At 40.8% G+C, this 24,652-nt stretch overlaps 2 protein-coding genes across 2 annotated transcripts; both read right to left on the reverse strand.

Moving 5' to 3' along the window:
* Positions 1-1,237: 1,237 nt before the first annotated feature.
* LOC134628712 (NAD-dependent protein deacetylase sirtuin-7-like) lies at positions 1,238-9,751 on the reverse strand. Its single transcript, XM_063475461.1, has 10 exons — positions 9,595-9,751; positions 9,351-9,488; positions 6,932-7,036; positions 6,779-6,849; positions 6,611-6,683; positions 5,979-6,077; positions 4,855-5,091; positions 3,269-3,349; positions 3,051-3,157; positions 1,238-2,895 (listed from the first exon to the last, which is right to left on the reverse strand). Exons 1-10 carry the CDS (start codon positions 9,697-9,699, stop codon positions 2,694-2,696), a joined length of 1,218 nt encoding a protein of 405 aa, XP_063331531.1. The 5' UTR covers positions 9,700-9,751; the 3' UTR covers positions 1,238-2,693.
* Positions 9,752-9,905: 154 nt separating this feature from the next.
* LOC134629417 (uncharacterized) lies at positions 9,906-23,920 on the reverse strand. Its single transcript, XM_063476725.1, has 10 exons — positions 23,311-23,920; positions 22,928-23,047; positions 18,591-21,138; positions 17,813-17,940; positions 14,683-14,784; positions 14,059-14,169; positions 13,147-13,239; positions 12,874-12,990; positions 12,308-12,390; positions 9,906-12,084 (listed from the first exon to the last, which is right to left on the reverse strand). The coding sequence occupies exons 1-10, from the start codon at positions 23,446-23,448 to the stop codon at positions 11,925-11,927; spliced, it is 3,600 nt and encodes a 1,199-aa protein (XP_063332795.1). The 5' UTR covers positions 23,449-23,920; the 3' UTR covers positions 9,906-11,924.
* Positions 23,921-24,652: the final 732 nt, after the last annotated feature.

Raw genomic sequence — 24,652 nt, forward strand, 5'->3', positions numbered from 1 at the left:
ACGTTACTGCTTTTTATATCTTTAAGATTTACAGTATAATGTCTTGATGCGTGTTCAATCATCCAGGTAAGTAAATCTCCAAAAGTTGATTCTGTTCTGGACGTAGCGTTTTCAGTGGGAGAAACGTTTTGTCACTCATCCAAGTGACTTCTTCAGTCTCAGCTGACTGCAGGTTTCCCCAACCTTATAAACACAACATTTGCATAATGACTGAAACCAGCCCACTGAAGGAACAATGGGCTGTGAGGTCAGCTCCTTCATTATAATTATGCAAATTCTCATGACCATTGATCAACAACCACTGATCAAAGCCCAGGAGGATTGCCGGGACTTATACATCGGGGAAACCAAACAACCTCTGGCGAAGCTGATGGCACAACACAGAAGAGCCGCCTCATCAGGCCAGGACTCTGCAGTCTATTTACACCTACAGGCCAGTGGACACTCTTTCAATGATGAGGATGTACACATCCTGGACAGGGAGGAACGCTGGTTTGAGCGCGGAGTCAAGGAGGCCATTTACGTGAAAAGGGAAAGACCATCTCTGAATCGAGGAGGGGGCCTAAGGGTACATCTTTCGCCATCTTACAATGCTGTGATTGCAGCCATTCCCCAACTCTCTGTGAATAGTACTCATGGCCATTGATCAGTGGAAATGGTCTCAGTGGAAGTGGGATTGTATTAAGAAGCCATTTTAAGGAAGTGAAACATGGAGAAAAAGCTGGTTTTCAGTGGCAACAGGTCTGATGAAGTGATGAGTCCAAATGTGATTGTTTTTATTTAACACATCAGCAGTATGTTCAGAGGAGCCCAGGAGAGAGGTAGTTTTCCTATCCAGGAGCACTTTTGCTGACAGTGTGTTTGACAGCGATGGATGGATTGGCCTCCTGCACCTCAATGTTATTGAAGCAGTATTTTGGGGGAAGAAAAATTTTGCCCAAAATCGCCATGAAACATATTTTACTGGGATAAAGATATTAATCATACACCACTTCACATCAGCATTTGCTTAGAGAGTTCAGGCTGTGCTGAAGAATAAAAGTAATCCTACTAAATATTGACTTTCAAGCTCATTAGAGTTGTACAAACTGTTTTTGGATTAGATACAGCATTTTCATTTCTGTTTGCACCCATTTCCTATTTTGTATAGAATTATACACAACCTACAAAGGCAATAGGATAAGTTAGAGCACCAAATCAGATATAGTATCTTTATTTTTATCAAACAAATGGTAGCAGAAAGAAAATTCATTGCATCATGATTTATTTTCTCACAAATACATCTTTGCGTGTGAGAGAGTGAGAGAGAAAAAAATACAGCAAAAACCAACGAGGCTTCACATTCAGGTTTAGCACTGGTTTGAGTTTTAGGAATGCCGACACTAGCTTATCAAAGACAGCCTGCACTTTTTTTAATAATGTGTAACACTATACCAAACATGATGAGACTGTTGACACTAAAGGATCTTCCTGAGACAAAATAACAGACACAATGACTCTGGCTGCTGTTTCCAATCACTTAAGCAAACAGTAATTTAACTCAAAACTCAGCTTACCTTCCTACACTGCTGTAAACAAAACAAAAAAATGTATTAAAAAAAAGAAAAAAAAATCACACAAAAGTTTAAACGTAAACAAATGTAATACAGTAGCGGCTGTACTAACCAGCCTGCATACCTGAGGAAGGATTACAGCAGAGTCAAGGGCAGCACACAATAATTAAGTACGGCCAACATAAACCTTTAAAATAAACATCAACACAAAGATGTCATGTTTTAAAAAAAGGGAAGTCCTGAACATATGAAAAACAAATACTACAAAAATATATTATACTATAATCAGTACATGTGTAAAAGATAGAAAAGCATAATTCAAAATGGACTTTTGCTTAAGCTGCTGTTGTTATCTGCCACTCATGTTCTTCTGATGATACAGTATTTATGAAGCACTCTACCCTCAGATATTCATGTTTTAATACATCATGCTCATACTACACCAGCAGAGCGTAAATTAGACACTGTAGAGCCCAACCGATACAGGAATACGAGCTACACCAATATTTGGTGATATTATTTCCCCTTTCAGACACATAAAAACAAAGACTTTTCTAACATTTGTCATTCTTTATTAAGTCTTACTAGGATAATATTTAACAATAATTCTGTTTTGTTCCAGTAAGCCATGAATTACTTGTTTAACCCCCACCTTTACTTAGATCAGCTGGCTGTGTTTGTGGCAAATGCAGATGCTGATATTGGTGATATCAGTCAGGCTCCAAGAAGCACCTGTTACCAGTCTGGTAAAAACACCTGAAATGGTGTCAAAGTGATCCATTCACAAAAAACCAAACCAAACCAAAAACAAAAGAAAAGAAAAAAAAAACATCCTAGCCACACTGAGTTAAAATTTGGCTCTGTCTAACCCAGCTGGCTTAGCTGCCATGAACACAGAAACATAAACTGCAGCTGCTTAACAAAACCCTGCTCTGAACCCAGGTATCACTCTAAAGTGTACGCTGTACAACACGACAGTTCAGTGCAATGTGCCATTTTCCTAATGGCAAATACACAATCCTACAAAACAGCACCCCAGAAGCTTCAAGTCCAACTTTCCATCATCACAGGACTGAAACTTGAATCTCTTGATGGGATAAATTGCTGGCAGTGACCAAAAAGTCCACAATGTCCTGTCAGTCACGCAACTTTTTTCTTCTTCTGCCTTCCTTTGCCGTACCCTCGTCCGAACCAGCCGCCCTGCACAGATGTGGGTTTCTGCTCCTCGGGGTCATCTGAGCCGTCATTTTGATCATTGGGGGGCGCTATGACCTCACGAGAGTGGCTTTGCACCTCTTCAAGCTGCAGAGGTGTAGCCAGAGTGAAGATGGGATCGTCTGCCCTGATAAAACACAATGAGGAGAACTCAGGGCAGTGAACAATTCGGCTAAATTGTTTTCTTTGTAATTTTCCATCTGTCTATCTGAATTACAGATTTTATATCAATAAACAAATATTATTTACATTATCTGTGTTGGATGGGCGTTATCATCCTACCTGTTATATGCAGGAATCTGAAGGTTCAGCTCCTCCATGAGGAGTCTCATGACATCGTCACACTTGCCGTGAATTTTCAGCACAGCCAGATCATCTTTTGGTGTCCACTAAAACAAAAACGCCAGTGCATAATGAACCACTGAGCATTCAGAACTTTACCCACATCTCATCTATTTATCTGCATGTTTTTCACCTATACTGAAAAAAATTAAATGTACCTGAAGGTTGACAATGTAGAGTTTGGGCCTTTTGCTTGCTGGTCTGTTCATGCACCACAAAGAAGTGTATTTCTTCAGCACCTGAAAGAGCGAGAGGCAATACAAAGGGAAACCACTCATCAAAATAGAGGTTCCTTTAAAAAGTTACTAAAGCCATAAAGCTGGAATTTAACTGTCCTACTACTTGATTTCTGCTTCTTTCACACAGTAAAATGAATAAATGGGTTTTTCCCTCTCCATAAATGGAATTACATCAATAAATATTTAGGTTTTTTATATTGTACATATGATTAGACTATATTATAAGGTTTAAGGTAAACTAACTTATTTACTGGTCTACTACATGAAAACCAGAACCAGGAGGAGTTAGCCATCCATGTAAAGAGTACAATTAAAGTACTGTGTTGTTAAAAATGAAGTCAATATTGCAATTATTACAACTCAAATGTAGTTATAAATTAACTCGCAGTAGTAACTGATAAGTTCTTCATACGTTTTCTCTGCATTTACCTGAAATACAACTGCTAATGAGAGCTGTTGGATAAAGTAAAAAAAATCCCTGCAAGTGAAATAAAAGAAAACTGAGTTGGCAGGACAAGGGGAACCCTTTGCTAAGGAGCTTGGAAAGAAAAGCATCTGGACTTCTTTAAGTTCCTTGAAGACGTTTCACCTCTCATCCGAGAAGCTTCTTCAGTTCTAGGGTCAAATGGTGGAGAGTCCCAGATTTAAGTCCTGTGGGAGTGTTGGAACCCTTCTTTGCATCATAACATGATTAAAAAAAACTACTAACTGAATAATAACAGAGGCTGTGACCTTTTGAATGCTCCAGGATCATTAATAACCAGGAGACACTAAAGGTGCACATGACTGAGTTACTGGGGAAATCTACACCGCAGCTCTGCTGTAGTCTGCATGCCAAGTATCCTTTGGCAAGATGCATCCATCAGAGTATGAATGTGTGTGAATGCTAGACAGAAAGCACTTACAGAGAAAAAGCTTAGACAAAAGTGCTTGTGCTAATGGGTGTTAATGGGTAAATGAGACAAGTTGTGTAAAGCACTTTGAGTACTGTGATAGAGTAGAAAAGCGCTATATAAGAACCAGTTTACCATTATTGCAAACCCCTGTGAAACCCTACAGTGTAACCTGACAATGCAGCTCTCTAGAAATGTAAGTACAGGTCTGGACAATGCAGCTCGCAACTACTGTGATCTGTTCACTACCATTAATCCCTCCTTTTTTTCACCACAGTTTTTGTATGTGGTCTAGCAAAATCTGACCACAACAAAAAGTGGAGACCCAGGAAGGAAAATAGACCCAGCATTTTATTTGTTTCTACTGGCTGGCACAGCATACGTAGGTTATGTCGCAGGCTCTACAAAGATTCCCTGCAGAAGTCCAAATCAGGCCTTAGGGTTTATCGTCACTTTACTGTGGGCTCAAATCTTGTTTGGACTGCTCAGTTTTTACGCAAACTCGATGTCTGTTCTTGAGGGCACATGCTGTTTAACTGGTATAAAACTGTACAATGTATGCAACCTAACCCAGATTACATTTACAGACTCAGACAGCTTTATAAATCCTACCTTCAGACTGGAGCCTAAACAGAGTATAACATCCGCCATCTTGGCAGCTTCTGTTGCTCCCCTCCAGTTGAGGGGCTGCTCGAGGGTCCCACGTTCCCCGAAGTGCACTATGGTGTCTCTCAGTTCGCCGCCACAGTGGCTGCACTTCCGTCCCGTCCCATGGCGGTGTAGCGACGTCCGCTCGGTCACATCAAATAAACGCACGTACTCCCTGACCGGGGAGCAGGACGTGCACACCTACCGACAGAAAGGAAACCCAGCGTTTCAGAGCAGCTTAAATTCTCTGAATAAAGAGTTTGAGGCCAGTAAGAAATGTATTGTAATGTTTACCAATTCATGTTTTACATTTAATCCTGCTGCACACACATCTAATGTTAGGGCTTCTTCTACTCTTTCAACTTTCAGTGTTCACTCATCCATGCATGTCTTACACTGCTGATGCAATTCACTTCTACATTTCAAATTTCTTTATTCAATTACTCAATTCAGAGACCTTTACTAATCCCAAGCCTGGAAAATTTAAAGGATAAGAGCAGTCAGAGACTGCATAACTTTGCCTGAGGCTGAAAATTCCCTCCACACCATGAATGAATCAAGTCCCTGGATCCAGGAAAGATATCTGGATCGGGATTAGTTTGTCATATCTTTCTCAATAACATCACGATGACATCTCACAGTAATTTTGCCCCCTCTCACATTGGTCTGCAATCCTTTAAAAAAAACACATTTACTTAATATCTGGATCACCTCTAACAGTTAATCACTTAGCCTGAGCTCTTGTAATATTCTCATGCAAATCCCTCCATTTGCATAAAAATATTTGGTCAGGACTGCACAGACACTAAATCACGAGGCAGCCAGTGATGGGAGCACACAAATGACATTAAACGGGCCTATGTGGAGAGTCGAGCAGCAATTTAAGCAGCTTGTGTGACGGCTGTCAAAAAGCAACATTAACCTCCAGCGCTTTTAAGACGTGATGCACCTGAGAAATATTTTTTGATGCGAAACAAACACGTCTGGATCTGTAGGGGTTTAGGCTTAGATGCTGTTTTTAGAAACATCACAGCAAATTCTTTCCAGGCTTTCTACAAAACTAAGGACTAAGAATGCGTGGTTCTTACCTCAATAAACATGTTTCCATGAAGTTCAGAGAGGGCGTGTCTGGGCAGACCGCTACGCAGGTGGAGTCCATCGCAGTTCTGAGACACAACGTGCTTAACCTTTACACAGAGCAAACAAAGACAGAACATGAAGCACTGCCTTTAAATGTGATGTGAGCAGAGATGCTACGAGGAGGAGACGCAGCACCGGGGTAAACCGAGGTAATATTCTGTTACGCTAAAGATGGACGCTGTCCTGTCGTTATCAATGCCAGACCAGGAAACACAAATAACCAATTATGTTTCAGGTGTGTGTCACATCTGCTTGTTATCATAGTAAAGTTCTGGTAAATGTAGCTATTGTTTTTCTTGGCTAACCTTATTAAAATCCTTCTAGAATAAGTCTTGTGATTTTTGGAACATCCTGGAAGTTATTTTGAAGCTTCTGTCAGAATGACTAGAATAAGTCAGAATAACTGGAAAAAGTAAATAACGTTTTTAACTTGAAGCTTTTTTTAAATTATTGGATTTAACTGATGAGTCTTTAGATGCTGTTTTTATGTCGCAGTAACCATTGAAACTGAAGTTACAAATCTCTAATCACTCATTTAAATGGAAATTCAAATATGTTTTTGGACTTTGGTGTGACATACCAGCTTTTCCTTATGAAGCATCTTAATGCACATGTGCGTGAGCGTCGGCTCCGCTTTACTCAGGTCTGACGAGCTGTTTGTAAAGAAACGCAGAGATAAATCAAACAGAACGCACTAGGGGAGAGTAATACATATATTTCATACCACAGTAAAGACTCTGTATCTCACCTAATGGCCCGACCCTTCTGTAGCTGCGTCCATACCCCGTTAGGGCCCCTGTAGTCAGGGATAGAAGCTGCCTGAAATTACAGACGACGTCAGTTTTGTGAAAGTTTAAAAAGGAAAAGTAAGGCGAAAATGAAGAGGAAGAGTTTAAGATACCGTGCTGATACCGGCTCCGGTGTAAACCACCAGGTAACTGGCTTGTTTGACTGCCACAGCGAGCTGCCTGACTTTATTTTTCAGCTCATCAACACCATCAAATACCTGAAAAAGACATCAGAGCTGTACTGAAGACCATTAGAGCTTCAAAAATAATCAGAAAAAGACTGAGTGTTTGCCTGGAGGGTGGGTCAGGGAGTGACGGTGACGATGGTTTGCATCTGATTTTTTTAAACCATGACAAAATAATGTAAAATGATCACTGAAGGGAGGAAGTCCGAAGCAAAAGAAGCAGTTTTATTTTTTAAAATCATGCAGTAAACTACTGTACGTTTCACTCTGAAGCCTCGCTGCCCTCTCACAGCAGAAAGAGCTAGACGTCGTCACAACAGCAGGAGGACACTGTCACCAAACCATGATCTTTAATGAAAGTTTTTTTAATCACCACAAATACTTCTAAGAGAGGAAGTATACACAGGATGTTTTAACAAGTAATGTCTCCTACCTTGCTTTAGCCTACTAGGAATAACCCTTGAAGCTCTTTTCTGAATGGAGTGGTTTTTACCATATTTCAGGCCTGCTTATAGAACAAAATGACTGGGTTTTCATCAGAAATTAGTGAGGGTGGACTATACCTATGCAGCTGACCTTCATAAACTATTCTAGTGGTCGTCAAACTCAAACCAGAGAATATTGGTACTGAGGTGTCAATACATGTCATTAGGGTACAGAGGATCTTGTCAAATGTCGTCTTTATGGGGGAAAGAGTTAAACCACGCCTGGTGCAGCTCCTCAGTTCATACTTTGGCTAAGTCTAGGATTACAAACCAACAAAAATAGCTGCTAACATTTTTTCTGGGCTCTTTGAGAGATACTGCTTCTGGGTGTATGTAGAGCTGGGCGATAGAACGATAACGATATGTATTGCGAAATAACTTTTTCTCGATAGAAAATTAAACTATTGCGATAGGCCTCATCTCTCTTGTCCTCTTAAAAAAAAAAAAGAACAGCCAATCCAAATTAAGTAGCGCAGAGCCTAACCAATCACAGCCGCAGCGTCACGTCACGTGACTTGTTACGTACAGCACAAGTGCCAAGGCGCACATGTGTATTTGTTTTTGCAGCCGGGCCGCCCAGGTAATGAAGGAAATGAGTTTGCCGAGTAGAGAAAAATCAACCGAGAGCGTGAGCGAAGGTTACCGAAGAAAAAAAACAGATGATGGTACCAATGCCGGAGAGATTGTCGAACGGAAGGGCCATAGAAGTTCCGTAGTGTGAAGGTATTTCGGCTATTTCAAGTCTGACAAAAAACAGAGTAGCGCGCACTGTAAATTGTGCCGAAAGCAAGTCTGGAAATACAATAAACCGGTGCATGCTCAATCTCTGACTGAAAGCGCTAATTCGTCATTCGGCTTTTGTCAGACTAAAGTCACTGTTAAAACTGTTTGAAAAGCTAAGCTATACAACAAGGAGAGATTGAGAATTTCCTTTTAGTTCTCAGTTTATTTGATATTGACAAAAGTTAGTCAATTTTGTCTGTTCTTCTGTAAAACGAACTAAGATTTATTTTTAGAATTGACAATTTAGTAGTCTGTTTGTTCTATTTTGAAACTTAAACGCTTTAGCGGCTGCCTTTTGTGTAGTTTGCAATATTTGCCTTTATTTATCTGAAACTGAAGTTTCGTGTTCCTTAAGTACATCTACCCTGTTAAACTTATTATGGGAAATAAATATTTAAATTAAAACAAGCTGCTAATTATTTCACATTTTACTTGTGAGCAACGGCACATTTAAATCTTACAAATATAGTTATTTGGCTTATATCGTGATATATATCGTTATCGCCAGAAATGAAAAAAACATATCGTGATATGAAAAAATCTTATATCGCCCAGCTCTAGGTGTATGTGTGCGTGTGTTAACTCTTATTGATAATAAATGGGTAGATGTTGAGCCCTCAAACTGCTCCTCCATGAGCAGTCCATGAGGACCCGAGTGGTAGCTCAGGAGGCCAGTGGTTCAATCTCTGGCTCCTCCAGTCTGCATTTTGACTTATCTATGGGTACTGAAGCTCGAATTGAGCCTGCTGCATCCATCAGAGTGTGAGTGTATGTGTGAAAAGTGTAAAAAGGTGCTTAGGTGTAAGAAATGAATGTGTGTGATTGGGCAAATGAAGCTTTTAGTGGCCACTTAGAGCAGAACAGCACTATATAAGTACCAGTGCATTTACCAGAATGGTTTTAGTCCTTTTGTATTTATTACACTTTGTGCACAAAGAGCGATTACCATTCAACCTCTCTGAGTCTTCACACAATCAACCCAGAAACCTGCTGCCTCCACTTCTGTTCTGAAGTTGTCCCACTAGCTGACAAACCAACCTTAGCAGGCCAGATCCAGCCTCTCTGGGCCGGAGTCTCACCTCTTCCTGCTTCCTCTTGAGCACATTTCTGCGGACTTGTCTCTTGCAGAGCTCCTCCACAGTGTCTCTGTGCAGCAGCAGAGCAGCGGCCTCCTCCTCTGACCGCTGAGACTCCGGTTTTTTCAGGACCCGCCCGACCTGCGGGAGGAGGACAGAGGGACCGGGTAAGCCTCACAATGCACATAGCAAACATGAGCTAGTCTAGCCTGCTAGCTGTAAATGTGCATGTTTTTCCCCCTCTCACCAGTCTGAAGACCTCCCTCTCGCTCTCCCGCTGTAGTATTTTAGCCTTACTCAAAGCTTTCCTCTGAGCCCGAGAAGAAACACCGGCGTCCTGCTCTTCCGCCATCCTGTTTTCAATCAGCTGACGAGAAGACGTTTATTCAAAACAAAGCTCATAGCACCAGACACAGCCGGAAGCGGAAGTTAAAAAAGAAACCGGGCGGGAGCCGGGAACACCGCCCCCTGCTGCTGGGAGTCTGTACTTTCCCCTCAATTTCACACGTCACATCAACAACTCAGTGTAAATAAAAGTTTATTATTATCAAACACGAACAAATAAATAACATTTAAAACAAATCAAAAATCCACAACAATACAAAATTTGCAAAAGGTTTTAGCTACAAATATTTAAGGCAACACGAAGAGTAACACTTCAAGTCAAGTATCAGCCATCGATATGAAGACAAACAAAATACTACTCATATCACACAAGCAGGGTTTAATATGTGTAAATACAAGAGGTGGTGAATCATGAAGGTGATGAATGAACAGGTGTGTTTCAGCTGGGTGTCCTAATGCACCTCTTTTCCACCCACACAGAGAGCTTCCAGAGAACCGGCCCACCTCTCAACTGGTTTTAGTGGCGATTATGCTGAGTTGCGAGAAGTTAAGAGCTACTGTGGGAAGAAAAATGATGACAGAGAGAATCTGAGGACTGCCTCTGCTGGTTGTTGTGATAGTCCTTCTCATGGTCACTGACCTGAGTGCCTAAAACACCGTGCCTGGGATCTCTGAAGCGTAGTGCTGGCCTCAGCTTTTGTCACTTGGGACTAGTCTGCACTACACTGGGCACCAGCATTGTCTTTGTGGAAAAGGGGAAATACTGTTTTTGCCACAAAAGACAAAGATTTATAACAGCAGCAGGAAAAACACAAGCAATGCTTATTTCCCATTAAATGTAACAGTGAGCCATACAGCACAGCACATACAAGGGTGCTTTTTCTAAAGTGTCTGCTCTGAAAAAGCTTATCTACCACATGTTTACTTCCTAACATCATCAAGTGGATCTATTATAATTTTCCTTTTTTTCTGTCATAAATACTGTGGCACAGACAAAAGTTAAGGCTTCACACTGCTCTAACTGTTTTATCTACGCTTGGCTTTAAAAGAAAGGGAATATCCCTAATATGGTCTTCTCAGGCACAGAAGCCCCACCCACTTTCTGCTTGAAACCTGTTTTATGAGGGGCAGCCAATCAGGAGAAAGTTGACTAAAACAGCTCATTTCAGCTAGTGAACGAGAGCGAGGTGCTACGCCAAGGCGTAGTATCAGATAATAAGGAAAACCTTTAACTGTTAATCATGCAAAGCCATGCTGGTAGAGTCAAACGACAAAAAATGGAACTGGAAATAAGCAGAACAAAACTCCAAGCTATGTTTCAAATCTGAGAGTAAGATTGAAGTATATTTTATTCTGTTTCATAGATGTTTATAAAGCTTGTGCAGGCAAAGAGCTGCCAATGTCAGCAAACAAGAAACAAGCTGCTGTGTAACTATTAGCTCGCCAACTTTAAGGCATGTGACGGCAGTCACACTTTAAGAATATGTTTCAGGATCTGTGGTCCTGAAATTTCAGTCAAAGTGGTCACAAAGTTAACAAAAGATCTTATTTCAGACAATGGATGGACTGAGGAGCTGCACCAAGCCTCAGCAAAAGACAAATAAGGATATCTGCTACCTGTGAATCATGCAAAGCCACTCTTGTGGAGTTCATGAATAAAAATATTAGGCTGGAAATAAGCACAATTGGTCACCTTTAAACAAAGCGACTGCCTATCTGAAGACTACAATGCACAACCTACTAAAGAGTATTTGTTCCCAACACAAATCTAATATTTGACCCCAAATTTATGAACTGCTGTCTTCCTCTAGTACCCAAACGAACAGAGAGATGATCAATACTGTTCACTGTAGCTGTCAGAACGTCTGCTGCGAGTCTATAAATCTTTCAGGTGCTGTGAACAACCCTTTAAAGTTGCTGCCAAACGATTTTTTCTGTCAACTCAACATTTTCGCACAAATATCTTCAACATGAATAATCTGAAGATGGCAAAAAAATAAATAAATAAAATATGCCGGAAGCAGACGTGACATAGCCGGTCCTCTGTAGACACCATGGTATCACAAATGTTCTCAAAGCCCCCGAGATGAAATACAATGATATACATTAGTCATCCATTTGAATCAAATTTGGTTTTTGGATTTGGAAACTCTCAGATGATTAGTAATACTCTATTCATGTAATCACTAGAGGGCTTGTTAGGAGTTCTCACTGGGGCCAATTAGGAAGGTGTCATTGGGGTCTAGAGGAGGAAGCGCTCTTGGGGACCCTCTGAGGATTTGCTCTGAAATGTCCTCGTTTGGTTTCTCGCAGGGGCTCAGCAGAGAATCCAGACTTTTGTGCTGTCCTCGTCATAACCCCGCGGTGCCTTCCTGCAGCCTTTCTTTGGATCCTGAAACAAAGACAAGACAAGTTTTAGGAGCTGACAAAGAAATGAAGAAGAAAGTTTTTTCTTTCTGTGGTGCAGGATTTTCAATTCATCACAAAATTAAAGGAACTGCTGCATTTTTACCTTGCAATAAAAACCCACTCCAGTGGTTCTTATGTAACTTGTAATGACTGGGTTTGGTTTGCGAATAAAACAGAAAAACAGCAACGATGCAGGAAAAACTCACATCATTCCTCTTTTCCTCTCCAGCGACTTCTGTGTTGCAGCTGACAGAAAGCTCTTTCCTCTGGGGCGGCCAGTCTGTGAACCCTAAACACACACACACACACACACACACGAAGTCTGTCAAACAATGTAACAACATCATATCATTCAGTTTTACCATTGCAATGTAGTATATTCAGAGTTCACCTTTCAGTTTAAAGGTTCAACCATAATAAAGGTTATGCCACAAAATGGAAAACATACTGTTAATTAACATTTAAATGACCTGCATCACTTCTCAGTCATGCTGACTGTTTCTTTGGTGTTTCTGTGAATTGTGGGAGTGCATTATCTCTTTTCCTTTTACAAAAGATTCTGTGTAGCCTCTGCAAAAGGAAGTAATACAGGTGGTAATAAAGGAAGCACTGAAGCACTTTTCCACAGTACTTAGAGAATGTGAAATCTCTTATTAAGACTGCCATTAAAATACTCCAGGGTCACTTTACGTCACTTGACTGGAGAACCAGAAGAAAACCTGACTACTGACCACATGTGTAAACACAGCTTATGATCTCCTGAAAAGGTTACCTGTCGTCTGAGCTCTCTCTCCTTGGTGAGCTCTCTGTCCCAGCTGATCAGCTGCATTCGCTCTCTGGCTGACAGGTTGAAGAATATGTCGTAGACCTCATAATGTGCAGCGCGCAGCTGGAGGAGCAAACAATTACAGAGCGGACGATGGCTTCAATGGATGCGTGCAGTCACAGTAACTGTTGTGGTAACTGCTAATGGAGCGAGTAATTGTTGAGTTGACAGTGTGCAGGAGAGCAGAGAGGTTAACAGATGTGTTTACAACATTTATACCTGCAGTGTGACTCTCTCCTGCAGTAAGAGGTCCTGTTTGTTGCAGAGCTGAGTGCTCTGCTGCCGGAGGGCCTGCAGGAACTGCTGTGTGTCCTAAATGAGCAAAAGCACACACACAGCAAAGATTGCGCTGTTATTTAGTTATATTTATCATGAATATTATGTTTACACAGAGACAAACTGAATGGTGAAATCTGTCAAATAGATATTTAAAAAATTCATGGATTTACGAATAAATTACAAAAAACAAAAAACGCTGCCAGCACCTGCTGGTTTACATGTTATTTAGTAAAAATTAAAATTTCACCAAAATTAAGAACACAGTTGCTTCAGCTGCTGAAGATACCCCCAATTTTTTTTATTTCTTCTATTCAAATATCAAACATGGATGGTATAATAATCCCTCAGTCCATTTTAGGGTTGTTTTTACAAACAAATGTAAGATATTGAAGACTTTACTGCAACATTCACACTTTTCAAAGCCATCCAGTGGCTGTGACTGGACTTCTGGTGGTCACGTTTTGTTATGGTATAAAAGACAAGATGTTGCCAGCAACACTGTGTTCATGTGTGTTGTTTAATCTTATGCTTAACCCACTACCAGTGTTTTAGCCTGTCTAGATGATCAGATTCATCTGTCACTGTTAAAAAACAAACGAACGCAAAAACATCATAAGTGATGGAAAATATTTGTTTAACGCGACCCCTGATTGAGGAACTCTCTTTTTTAGACGGTATGCTGCACTTTCAAGGACTCCAGGAAGGATCGCAGCTGCATGGCTGTAGCTAAAGGGTATCCTAATAAATTAAATTAGGCACAGCTGTACACATCTGCACACAAGCAGAGCTCATTTAATGACAATAAGAGCATGTGCTGCAAGAAACAGACGTGTCGCTGCTGTCTCCACTCACCCTGACAGTGCGCACCAGCTGTGTCACTCTCTCCGTCCTCAGCAGCCTGCGAGTTAGAAAACCCTTCACAGCCGCTGCCAGCAGGGGGCGGTAGTGCTGCGAGCTGGAGGGCTGAGGAAGAGGAGAAAGAAGGGAGAACGAGTGATGAGAGAGGGGTGAATAATGAGAACCAGAGGGGAGGAGAGAGGAGAATGCTAATTCCATCAGTGACAACCAATTAATTTCCCACGCAGCTTCTCAAGGTCTTTTGGTTGGCATCTGTTTAGTGCATCAACGCAAGTGGACTCGTGGCTCATCATTATAATAGAGAATAATAAGCAGAATAATAAGCAGCTGATGTGCCATCACTCACTTGTTGATTCAAGAGCGGATGCATTAAAAAGACATGTTTGTTGAACAAATGTAGTTCTACTGAAGCTGAACTGCTGTGCGGGGAGACGTATAAAAGCACAATAACAGATAAAAAGGGATGCTGATGAGGATTAAGACATGTGGGGGGTGGAGTGTCTGTTTTACATGAGCGTGTCAGCCAACTGGTGATGACTGAAAATCCTGCAGATAAAAGGGTGAGCAGGGCAAGCTTTCTGCATCACCCACATGAGTGGACAAATATTATGGTAATACCTGAGAGAGGGTAGAAAAGGTCAACGTGTCCCCAAGACGTGAGCCTGACATGGAGCAGGGGAAGGACACGCTCTGAAGGAGATGATAACGGACTGCCAGCGCCTGAGAGACAGAGAGACACATACGGAATAAGAGGAAAAGTTCATGTGTATGTGTGTGCACATTTGGGAGCAGGCAAGGTTGGAAAATATTGAATTGGAAAGGACAGCAAATGAGGCAGGAGAAAGAAATTAATTGAGGGTAGAGAGGAAGAGACAGAAGGGGGAGAGATGGGGCACAGAGGTAAGAGAGATGAGATGAGCAGCGGAGCAGAGGAGGAGAGGGATGACCGGGATGATGAGACGAGAGAGATGGAGGAAATTAATACAGCCAGAGAGTAAAAACAATGTTGGTGGAGGTATAAAACAAAACAAAAAGTGGGATCAGAGGAGAGAGGAGGTAAAAAAAAAAGGAGGGAGGAGGAGGAGGAGAAGGCAAAGGGACCATTAGCGGTGGCACTCAGCGGGACGATCTGGCACTTAACCACAGACGCTCATGAATTAAACAAATTATCCTTTCCTTTTCTGTGTCAATTCCCTCGATCCCCTCCACCCGCTACCAGAGAGTCCAGCAGACAGCTCGCTCTCATCACAGCGCAGATGATGGAAGGACGGAGGGGAGTCAAAAAGAAGTCTTTTTATGAAACAGCTTATGTTAATTATATTGTTGTTAAGGATACATAAATTAAACAGAGCCTGTGATTAACAGGGCAAGGACACGGGCCAAGAACAAACACAGACACAAGCTGAAGAAACAGGAACCGGTTGCCAGAGAACAGCAGGCGTCCTTGAAGTCTCGCATGTGCGCACACACACACACACACACACACACACACACACACACACACACACGCACATACACTCACAGAAAGAGGCGACCGTGCCAGCTCGCCTCTTAGGGATGTAATGAAACATTTATGGTAGAAACCCTTTTTTTTTTTTTTTTTTTTTACTGGGGAGAGTCTGAAGGTCTCTTGTAATGAGCAAACGTCTGTAGTCAGCCCACGACCTGGGTCTCCAAAAGCTCACTCTAACAGGTAGGGTGACAGTGTGTGTGTGTGCGCGCGTTTGTGTGTACATGGTCACATGTGGAGCAATGCCAGTCTTTTTCAAATGCCTGCTTCTAGTTTCAAAGAAACATTTAGGGTCAGTGTTGTATTACCGCTCAGTAAATTGGCTAGAAACTCACAATGCCTGTTTTCCTCGTCTTTAAAAGATTAAAACTGGAGCTCAGTTTTTATTTCTCATAGGTGACTTTGGGTGAAGTCGGAAACCTTGGCGGAGTGAATTATGGTTGCTGTACTGGAATTACGCAGTGCTAGATCTGTACAGCAATACGTGATGCAATCTAATGCAAGAAGCAGACCAATGGGAGGGAGGTAATATCACTGACTGCGTTTTTACCATATTTAGACTTAGAATAAATGATCAGTTGTTCGGGGGTCTCAGGAATATATAATTTTAGATTATTTTCTCCATTTTCTTGATGTAATTTTACAAACAGTTTTAAATTGCATCAAATAAAACAATGACAGAATGACCCTGACAGTGCTCTATACTTCTTCTCTATCATTGTTGAAGAAACCTATTAACAGAAGCAAACTGTCTAAATTCCTTTTCTAATCTGTGGCCTATTTATTTAAACTCATGATTGAATACTCTGTGTAAAAAGAAGAAGAAAAAAGCTAAAAGAACTGCTAAAATATTATACCCAAAAGATGCCACTCAGATATGAGTAAATGCTGTATTTCTTCTCAACTTTCTTTGTGCATGTGAATACTTTTTGGCAACAGACTAAAGAAAAGTATAAAAATCTTTTTCAGCGTATAAAATGCAATATTTCTGCACATACAGCAGTTTCTGGATAACATTTCAAGTCTTCAATCTATTTCAATCTATTTTATATCAAGCTATCCAGCTTACAACTCATTTTGAACAAATTATTAATAATAATTAATAAATAAACAGGACAGGTGTAATAAGCTCCAGCCTACACCTGTATTTTTTTCCATTTAATTCAATTCTTTGTTATCATTCTTTATTTTTTATTAGCATTTTTGGTTTGTGACTTACTGTAAGTAATTATCATCGATATCATCTAGCACTTAACTTAATATTCTGAGATGTTTTGTGAATAAACAAATCTCAGTGAGATGTAGAGTGAAATTACCATAAAAAAATAAATAAAGTATAAACACTCTTTTTATTTAACTGCAAACACCTTGGGCGACATGTTTGATGTCAGCTCTGTATGCATGATATTTTAAAGCTGTTCTGATTAAATCCATTAGCTGCAGCAGTGGTCCCTAAACTTTTTCTAACCATAGCACTTCCTGAGATCTAAAAACATTACTTTTTTAGGACTATTGGTTAATTTGATAGTTTTTTTCTGTACATCAAACACTCCTCACTAAGACGATAATGATGAGCTGGTATTACCAACTAAACATGTGCAAATAATTATCATCATTATTAAAGTGCCCGATTATTCTCATTGTCAGTTCTATAGATTTATTCCTGGACTCTGCTAAAATACTTTTGTATGAGTCACAATTCAAAATAATCCTTATTTATTTTATACTGGGCCATGGGGTAGCCCCTCAGAGCATCCTCTCTCTCCACCAAGATGACTTAAGCCAACTTTCTTCTGATTGGCTGCCCCTCATTCTCAAAAGGTTTGAATAGGAGGTAACCATATTAGGGATATCCACTCCTAGTGACATCATACAGAGCAGAAAAATGGGTGTTTACATCAGTCTAAAGTCTTTGGGTTATATGTGCTTACACTGTACCATTAGTTAAAACTTTATCAGGAGATTTTGACCCAAATTGGCAATAAACCATCAGAGGTGCAGCAAGTATTAAACAAACGAGTTTGGGAAGAAAATACCTGAAATATACAGAGTAATTTGTACATAGCTGGACTCTCAAATAAACCTTCTGCCACTCTTTTTCTTTGCTTCACATTTGTCTATTTCCACACTTTTAAAAAAATGTTTCAGATCTATCATCTAAAGGAAATATATGAATCCAATAACAAAATAGCAGTAATATGTATAGTACAATACAATAAATAATAAAATAAGTCTCACCTGTAGTAGCTCCTCCTGCTGTCTCCTGTGCTCCTCTTGCAGCGCTCTGACCTGAGCAGCGTGTATCTCTTTCAGCTGCTCTCGCTTATCCCTCTGACTGCCGAGACCTTCACACCACTGCCCTGCAGCTACAGACAGGAAACACAACATGTGGTCACAGATGAAAATCACTGTTGGCCCACTACATCTGCCTACAGGTCATTTGCACAACTGTTACTATATTTTATAAGATTTGAAAAATTAGCTTTCTAATGATGTAGAGTCTGGGGTTGAGTCTTAAAATTTTCTCCTTTTTCACTTTTTGTGGTACAAAGATTAAGGAAGAGCTATCTTTTTTTCTTTACCTTTATTTTCTGTCATATATTACACTTAAACCAAAATCTAGAGACATCATTATGGGCGAGGTGTCTGTCAGTGTCTGGGTGAGCTGCAACATTACCAGCACACCTAACCATTTATAGTGTTGAGGCACCCGAGGCACGACGGAAAGAAAGGTGTCGCCAGTCAATCAAAGAGTTTTTTTTACACAACACCTCATCATTTCCACGTGATGCACTATCCCCTCCTGTATTAAACATCAAGTGTCTCCAACTCAAGACAAAACAACACAAAGACGCCGGCTATTTTTGGTGCATGTATAAACTGTCAGGCCTCAAACTGTTCTAAACACTGTGTTTCAGGCAGTTTGTTCTACTCTTGGCTCTGTATGATGTCACTGAGAATAAATATCTAATACCTAATATGGTTATTTAAACAACACTTCCTCTTCTCCTCTTACCTCTGGGTGTGCTGGAGTTGGGTCTGACAGAGTCCGCTCCCCCACTGGTATTGGCACTCCCTTCCAGTGTCTCCTCCATTGTGTGCATTAGCAGTCTCCGTTTGACCTTGGACGACCCTCCCTGACCGTCACTGCCACTCTGTGGGGTCAGATGCTTTTCTTGCTCAGGATGACCTTGTGACCCTGATCCTTCAGTGAACCACAGGTCAGACGGTGTGTCCACATCATATGACTGATTTAGAGATGGTGAGCGGGTGGAGTCGTGACCTTCTAGGGCCAATTCTTTCCTTCTTTCAACAAGGTGGTTACTGTTATCTGAAGGCACTGAGATGTAACTCCGAAAAGGAGGATCAGATGGAACATTTCGGAAAACATCGGGAATGCGCATCTGCTGAGCCACAGAAAGGATGCATTTAGCAGGTGGCTGCTGCTTTCCGCAATCTCCAGGCTGTGCAGAACTCCCGGTTAGTGCTTCTTTGCTCACTTTTTTCCTACTTTCGCTCTCTGCAGATAAGGTTTTGATCAATCTGCGCTCGCTAAAATCACGGAGCTCATCCCCGTTCTCCTTAACTGTGAGAGGAACATCATCTGTGTCACTGACAGTCGCTTCCGGAACTGAGTCTCCATGCATGTTTCTGTAATTGTTAGATAACTGTCTGCTCGACCACTTCCTGTACTCTGCATCACTGCTATTATCACCATGAGCTCTCTGCTTGTCCTCCCAATAATCACTTTTTATTTGCTCATTTGTCATGCCCTTAAAACTTAACTCACTTCGCAGGCTGCTCTCAGCTTGGCTGTGACTGTCTTCTTTCAAGTTTTCTTTCACCGTTGACTCGAGATCTGTGATCAGAACCTTAAGACTGGACAGGTCTGACTCCAACTGATCTATGTGCTGTGAACTCTTGGTTAAAATGCTTGTTACTTCCCCTTCAACTGTGAGATTCACTCCAGGAGGACCCACTATAGGACTGTTTTGATGACCTGGATTAACTTCTTCAGAATTGTGATGGTCTTTCAAACCAGTACCAACCTCAAGTTTCCCCTTTGAGGTCTCCTCCACATCAACCTGTTGTCCACTTTTTCTTTTGTAGTGAACAGGGCTCCTGCAGAAGTTAGGGGCTGGGACTGTGCGATATTTCCCTGCTCCTTTAAAAAAAGCTGGAGGATCTTTAACAAGGGAAGTTTCTAATGGCTGTTGCTGGATGAAGGCACTGAATTGTTTTGGCTTTATTAAGACCTCCTGTGAACTGTTCAGCCTATTACTTATGATGATTGTTTCTTCATCAACACTAGTCATTTCCTTATTATCTCCATCTCCTGTTAAATGTGTCATCTTTTTCCCAGAGAGTTCACTTTCAATCATCCGCTCATTCTCATAGGATTTCTTTAACGAAGTTTCCACTGACGAGATAAAAGTACTTCTCTTGTCTTTAGTCTTCTTCCCCTCTGCAGTCACAGTGTCCTTGTAAGGGATCTCATCATTCTCCTTATCAGAGCTGCTCTGCTCCTCTGCCTTTGCTCTTGGCTGTTCTTGGGTTCTCTCTTGGATTTTAGTGTTTTTGGCTTGGTTCCTAAGCATCCGCTGGCGCCGTCGATACTCCTGAGATTTCTTCAGCAAGGCCTGGAGGCTCAGACGATAAGGCTCCTCAGACAGCTTTGAGTCTGCTTCATCTACCTGGTTGTCCTCTAGTTCAGTCTCTCTGGGACTGCGCTGAATACACAGTTCTGTTGTAAGACGGTGACGAGTGCTATGTGTGTGTGTTGGACTATCTGAAAAGCTGCTTTTTTCCAAAAAAGCAACTGAGTCCTCATTTTTGTCTAAATGTGCATCTTTGTCAGGGTCATGCACTGAACTAAAGGGATCGTTATCATCACGCATCACACTGTCCTGTTGACCATTTTTAGATTTTTCTGTTGGTAAAGGATTACACAAGAGTGAATCCTCCTCAAATGACATGCAACAAACTTCTCTCAAGTCTGTTAAGTTATCACAAAAAGATGACTCCCGCCCACTCCTCTCTAATTCCTCTCCATCTATGGGAGGGTGGCTGATAATATCTGGCATCTTGGCGATTGTATTTGAGGTGTTGTGAAGAAAAAAGCCCACTGTGTTATAAAATCCTTCTGAGTAGTCGAAGCCATTGCTCTCGTTTTCTGCATTAATCCTTTCAGAGATAGCAGTACAGTTTTCTACATTCTCGTTGGTGACGTAACCTGAGGAGAGCGACTGGCAGCTCGCACTATGTAAAAAATTTGGCTGTGATCCTTGTTGGCTGTTAACTTGGTCAGTAAGGCGTCCTTCCTGGTAATTTTCCTGAGGTGTCACGTTAGAGGCGAAAAAGGCACTATATGTCGTCGATGTCAGTGGAGGAAGACAAACACCAACTTTTCCTTTCGCTGCAGCTGGGAGCGAAACATTATCATTGCTTCCAGCAAAAAAATCATCCGGACACACCAGTCCACTGGTGGTTTTACGGAAATATGAAGATTGTGTGATAATTTCTGACTCTTGAAGCAACTCCTCGAGTGTTGGTGTCTTCCTCAGCTGGAAAAACATGAACAGAAACAAAAATAATGCAATGAGATTTTAAAAAATGTGCTTTTCCCTGTTCAATACAACAATGCCAAACACTGATTATGCCAAAAAAAATGTAATTACAGCTATTTTAGTTGATAATTTTAATTTTCAACACTTATGCATATAATGAACTTTCAATACATCTTTTTACAGGGGATTACCCTGGAACTTTAAAAATAATTTCAACAGACAAACAAATAAATAAATAATTAAAAAGTGGGGTGTACAAGGTGGGGTACAGTGCGTTGTCTGGTAGAGCTAGGCCCAGAGTAGTGGGTGTTTTGGACCATAAAGTCCATCTGCCAAGGGCCATGTACATATATATCACAGCTTCCACTGCAAGATGTCCATACTGGCAGATGGAAGCTTAAAAACGGCCCAGGTGGCAGCAGACTTCCTTGGAAGACCAGCAAAGTATCTACAGGAAGAGAGATGGACAGGCAAAGCCTAATATTCAACTCGGTCATGCACTACTAAAAGCAAACCAGGTAGGAGTCCCTCAGTGACAGACGGGCAATGCAGCAGACAGACCTTGCTAAGAAAAGGTTCTCAAATGTTTTCTGTGTTCTTGACTCAAGCTGAACTTTGAGTGATTTGGGTTTTTAAGGAGGGGCTTAAAAAGATTTAAATGAAAGGTGTGCAACTGATTTAAAACACAAAACAAATAAGAGATTTGTCTCGTGTTTGAATATAAAAATGATAGTTTTTGCACAACTGCCAAGAGCCAAAGCCAAAACTTACATTAATTCCAATTAATTGCCCACCCTGTGAGCCAGTATAGTGACATTTCACGATGGCTGAGGCAAGTGTTTTACTGCATCAATGGTCCATTGGGTAAATGTATAAACATAGTTAAAAGAAAACAAATTATTTGTATCGGCGCAGGCTATCAGCCAAAGAATACTTGATTAATTGCAATATTTGTGTCCATCTGTATTGGACAAATTTATATAAAGTGACCACCCTCTTGGGAGGTGGATAGTCCAGATTCAAGCAGAATTTGTTTTTTAATTATTTCATGTAAATTACTCACGTTAAATGGCACAGCTGGCCATACAGCACCTGAAAGCGCTATACATTTACTTCTGTCATATTAAACTGTATTGTTGCATTTGAGTCCACAAATCATATGTGCAAACTGTGATGTTGATGTACTTTTATACATTAGACGTCTCTCTCCCTATCCCTGTGACAGCACTGAGCAGCTCCTTCAGTGGGAGACTGCGGCACCCACGGTGTGGGACGGAGAGATTTCGCAGGTCTTTCCTCCCCACTGCTGTCAGACTCCACAACAAAGACTTTAACTGATCATACACACACATCCACAAATGTGCAATAACACAAATGTGCAATAATCTTTCTGGCACCGTTGTATTTTTCACTCTGTTGTATATAGCATTTGTATTCTATTTTTATCCTATTGTATATTTTATTCTATTTTATTCTACTGTATATAGTATTCTATTTTTATTCTATTCTGTACAGTTGTGTACTGTATTTATTCTTATTTTATTTTATTCTAATTGTCCTTCATAACTTTTGCACTGTCCACTTCCTGCTGTGACAAAACAAATTTCCCACGTGTGGGACTAATAAAGGTTATCTTATCTTATCTTATCTTATAAAAGAAAACAACGACAAAAGATTACAATATTCCTTCAGTATTTTGTGCCCGGACTCTGTCATTCTCAACTGAAGCTGCTCTCACACAAGGAGCCAACAGCATAGGTTACAAACAAAACAAAGCTTAAATTACCTGAACGCTGTGCAGAATCGTCTGGATGTAGGCCATCCGGGGATCATCTCTGATCTGAACTGTGTGGGCAGCAGCTTCATCTCTGAGTCGACGCATCTCCTCTCTCTGTTTCTCTGAGAGCTGTTGTCATCACAAAACAGACATGAGTTATCTGAAATTAATACTGTTTCATTTCAAACAAGTCTGCTTCTGTTTTATCATTATTATTATTATTAATGGATGCCTATAATTTACATTAAAGGGAGATAGGCAGCATGTCTCAGTGACTGAATTAATATGCGTCCTTTTCCTTCAAACTAAGAGTGCATCTATCTATAAAAAAATAAGTTCAGCCTTTTGCTAAAATTTTCAACCATGATGACAGCCATAAACTTATCCAGTACCAGAGGAGGGAGGATGGATCGTCCATAGAAGCGGATGACAGAGGATGCAGATGAGGGTCTGTGGTTTTCCTCCTCTTTCTCTTCTCTTCTCCTGAGCTGAGGAAGAAGATGCTGCACAAACTTTTCGTATTCCTCCATTACTCTTCATCGGAACACCGTAGAGAGTAACTTTGGGCAGTTTAACGGCTAAAAAATTACTACCAAGTTATTGTTTGCTAACGCTAGTTTGCTAGCTAGCTTAGCTAACATAACGCTAGCTTTGGCTGCTTTTTGTTACCGTTTAAAAGTAGACGCATAAACTTAAAAAAAAAAAATGAAGACACGGGGTTAAACTCAGCAAAGGTAGAAGCTACAGCTGTACTGTTGGTCCTCTTATAAGCAACACAAAAGACAGTCTGGTCAGGTCCACCGAGGGGAATCAATGTTTACATTTTTACCGCCTCTCCTCCGGGGCAACAACCGGGTAAAGAACGACAGTGACGGTTACAGAGCGCCGAAAACCCGGAGTGGATTCACACCAGGGTTGAACAAACACCCCCTTTAAAAACACAAAAGCATCTCACGGGAAAGGAAGAAAACCGCTACAACGTTACGTCGGACAAAGTATAAGAAGTGGATTTAATACTTAAAAAAAATAATGAGAAGAAATTACTTTTCACTGAACTCAGACTAACGTGATACTGCCCCCTACAGTCCTGACTGACCAAAGAAAACCATGCCGAAAAGTATGGAGATACTTTGGTGTCTGACGGAAGAGAATTAAGGGAATACAACGCTCGCATTTATTTATTTATTTACTGGTTAAAATTTTTACGATTAAAATTGGAATCCAAAGAATTAAAAAATCTAAATTTGCTTCTTGTTGTTCTTCCAGGGCCCTGTCCCAAAAAGCAAGTTTATGTTTTCCTTATCTGGCTTTACTTAAGCCAACAGCACCTATAAGGCTAAGTTGTAACATGAAGGTGGTTATCAACTCCGCAATTCAACCATATCAATCCAGGTGTTCACCTGGGGAAAAAAAGCAGCGTCAGCAGCATGTGACCAAACAAAAACAGGGACCGGTTTACTGGCAGCAGAGCAGCAGACTGAAAGCAAAATAGCTGCAGCAGCAGTATCGCATTAACAAGTGTGTATGGCTATAATTAAAGCTGTGTGTTCTGTTAAACTAACCAAGTGTTATTTTGTGTGTGTAATAGTTTTCCTGTATATCAGTGGTGCTCAATGATTTGAGAACAAATAAAGAATAAATATTTGTTATGGTTCTAGTGTAAAATAATCTTATATATAAAGTAATCAAGTACACAGCTTAGGTGTATGAAGGTTAACAGGTGCTCTATTTTAG

Source organism: Pelmatolapia mariae, linkage group LG6 (assembly GCF_036321145.2).
Source record: "Pelmatolapia mariae isolate MD_Pm_ZW linkage group LG6, Pm_UMD_F_2, whole genome shotgun sequence".
Lineage (NCBI taxonomy): Eukaryota > Metazoa > Chordata > Actinopteri > Cichliformes > Cichlidae > Pelmatolapia > Pelmatolapia mariae.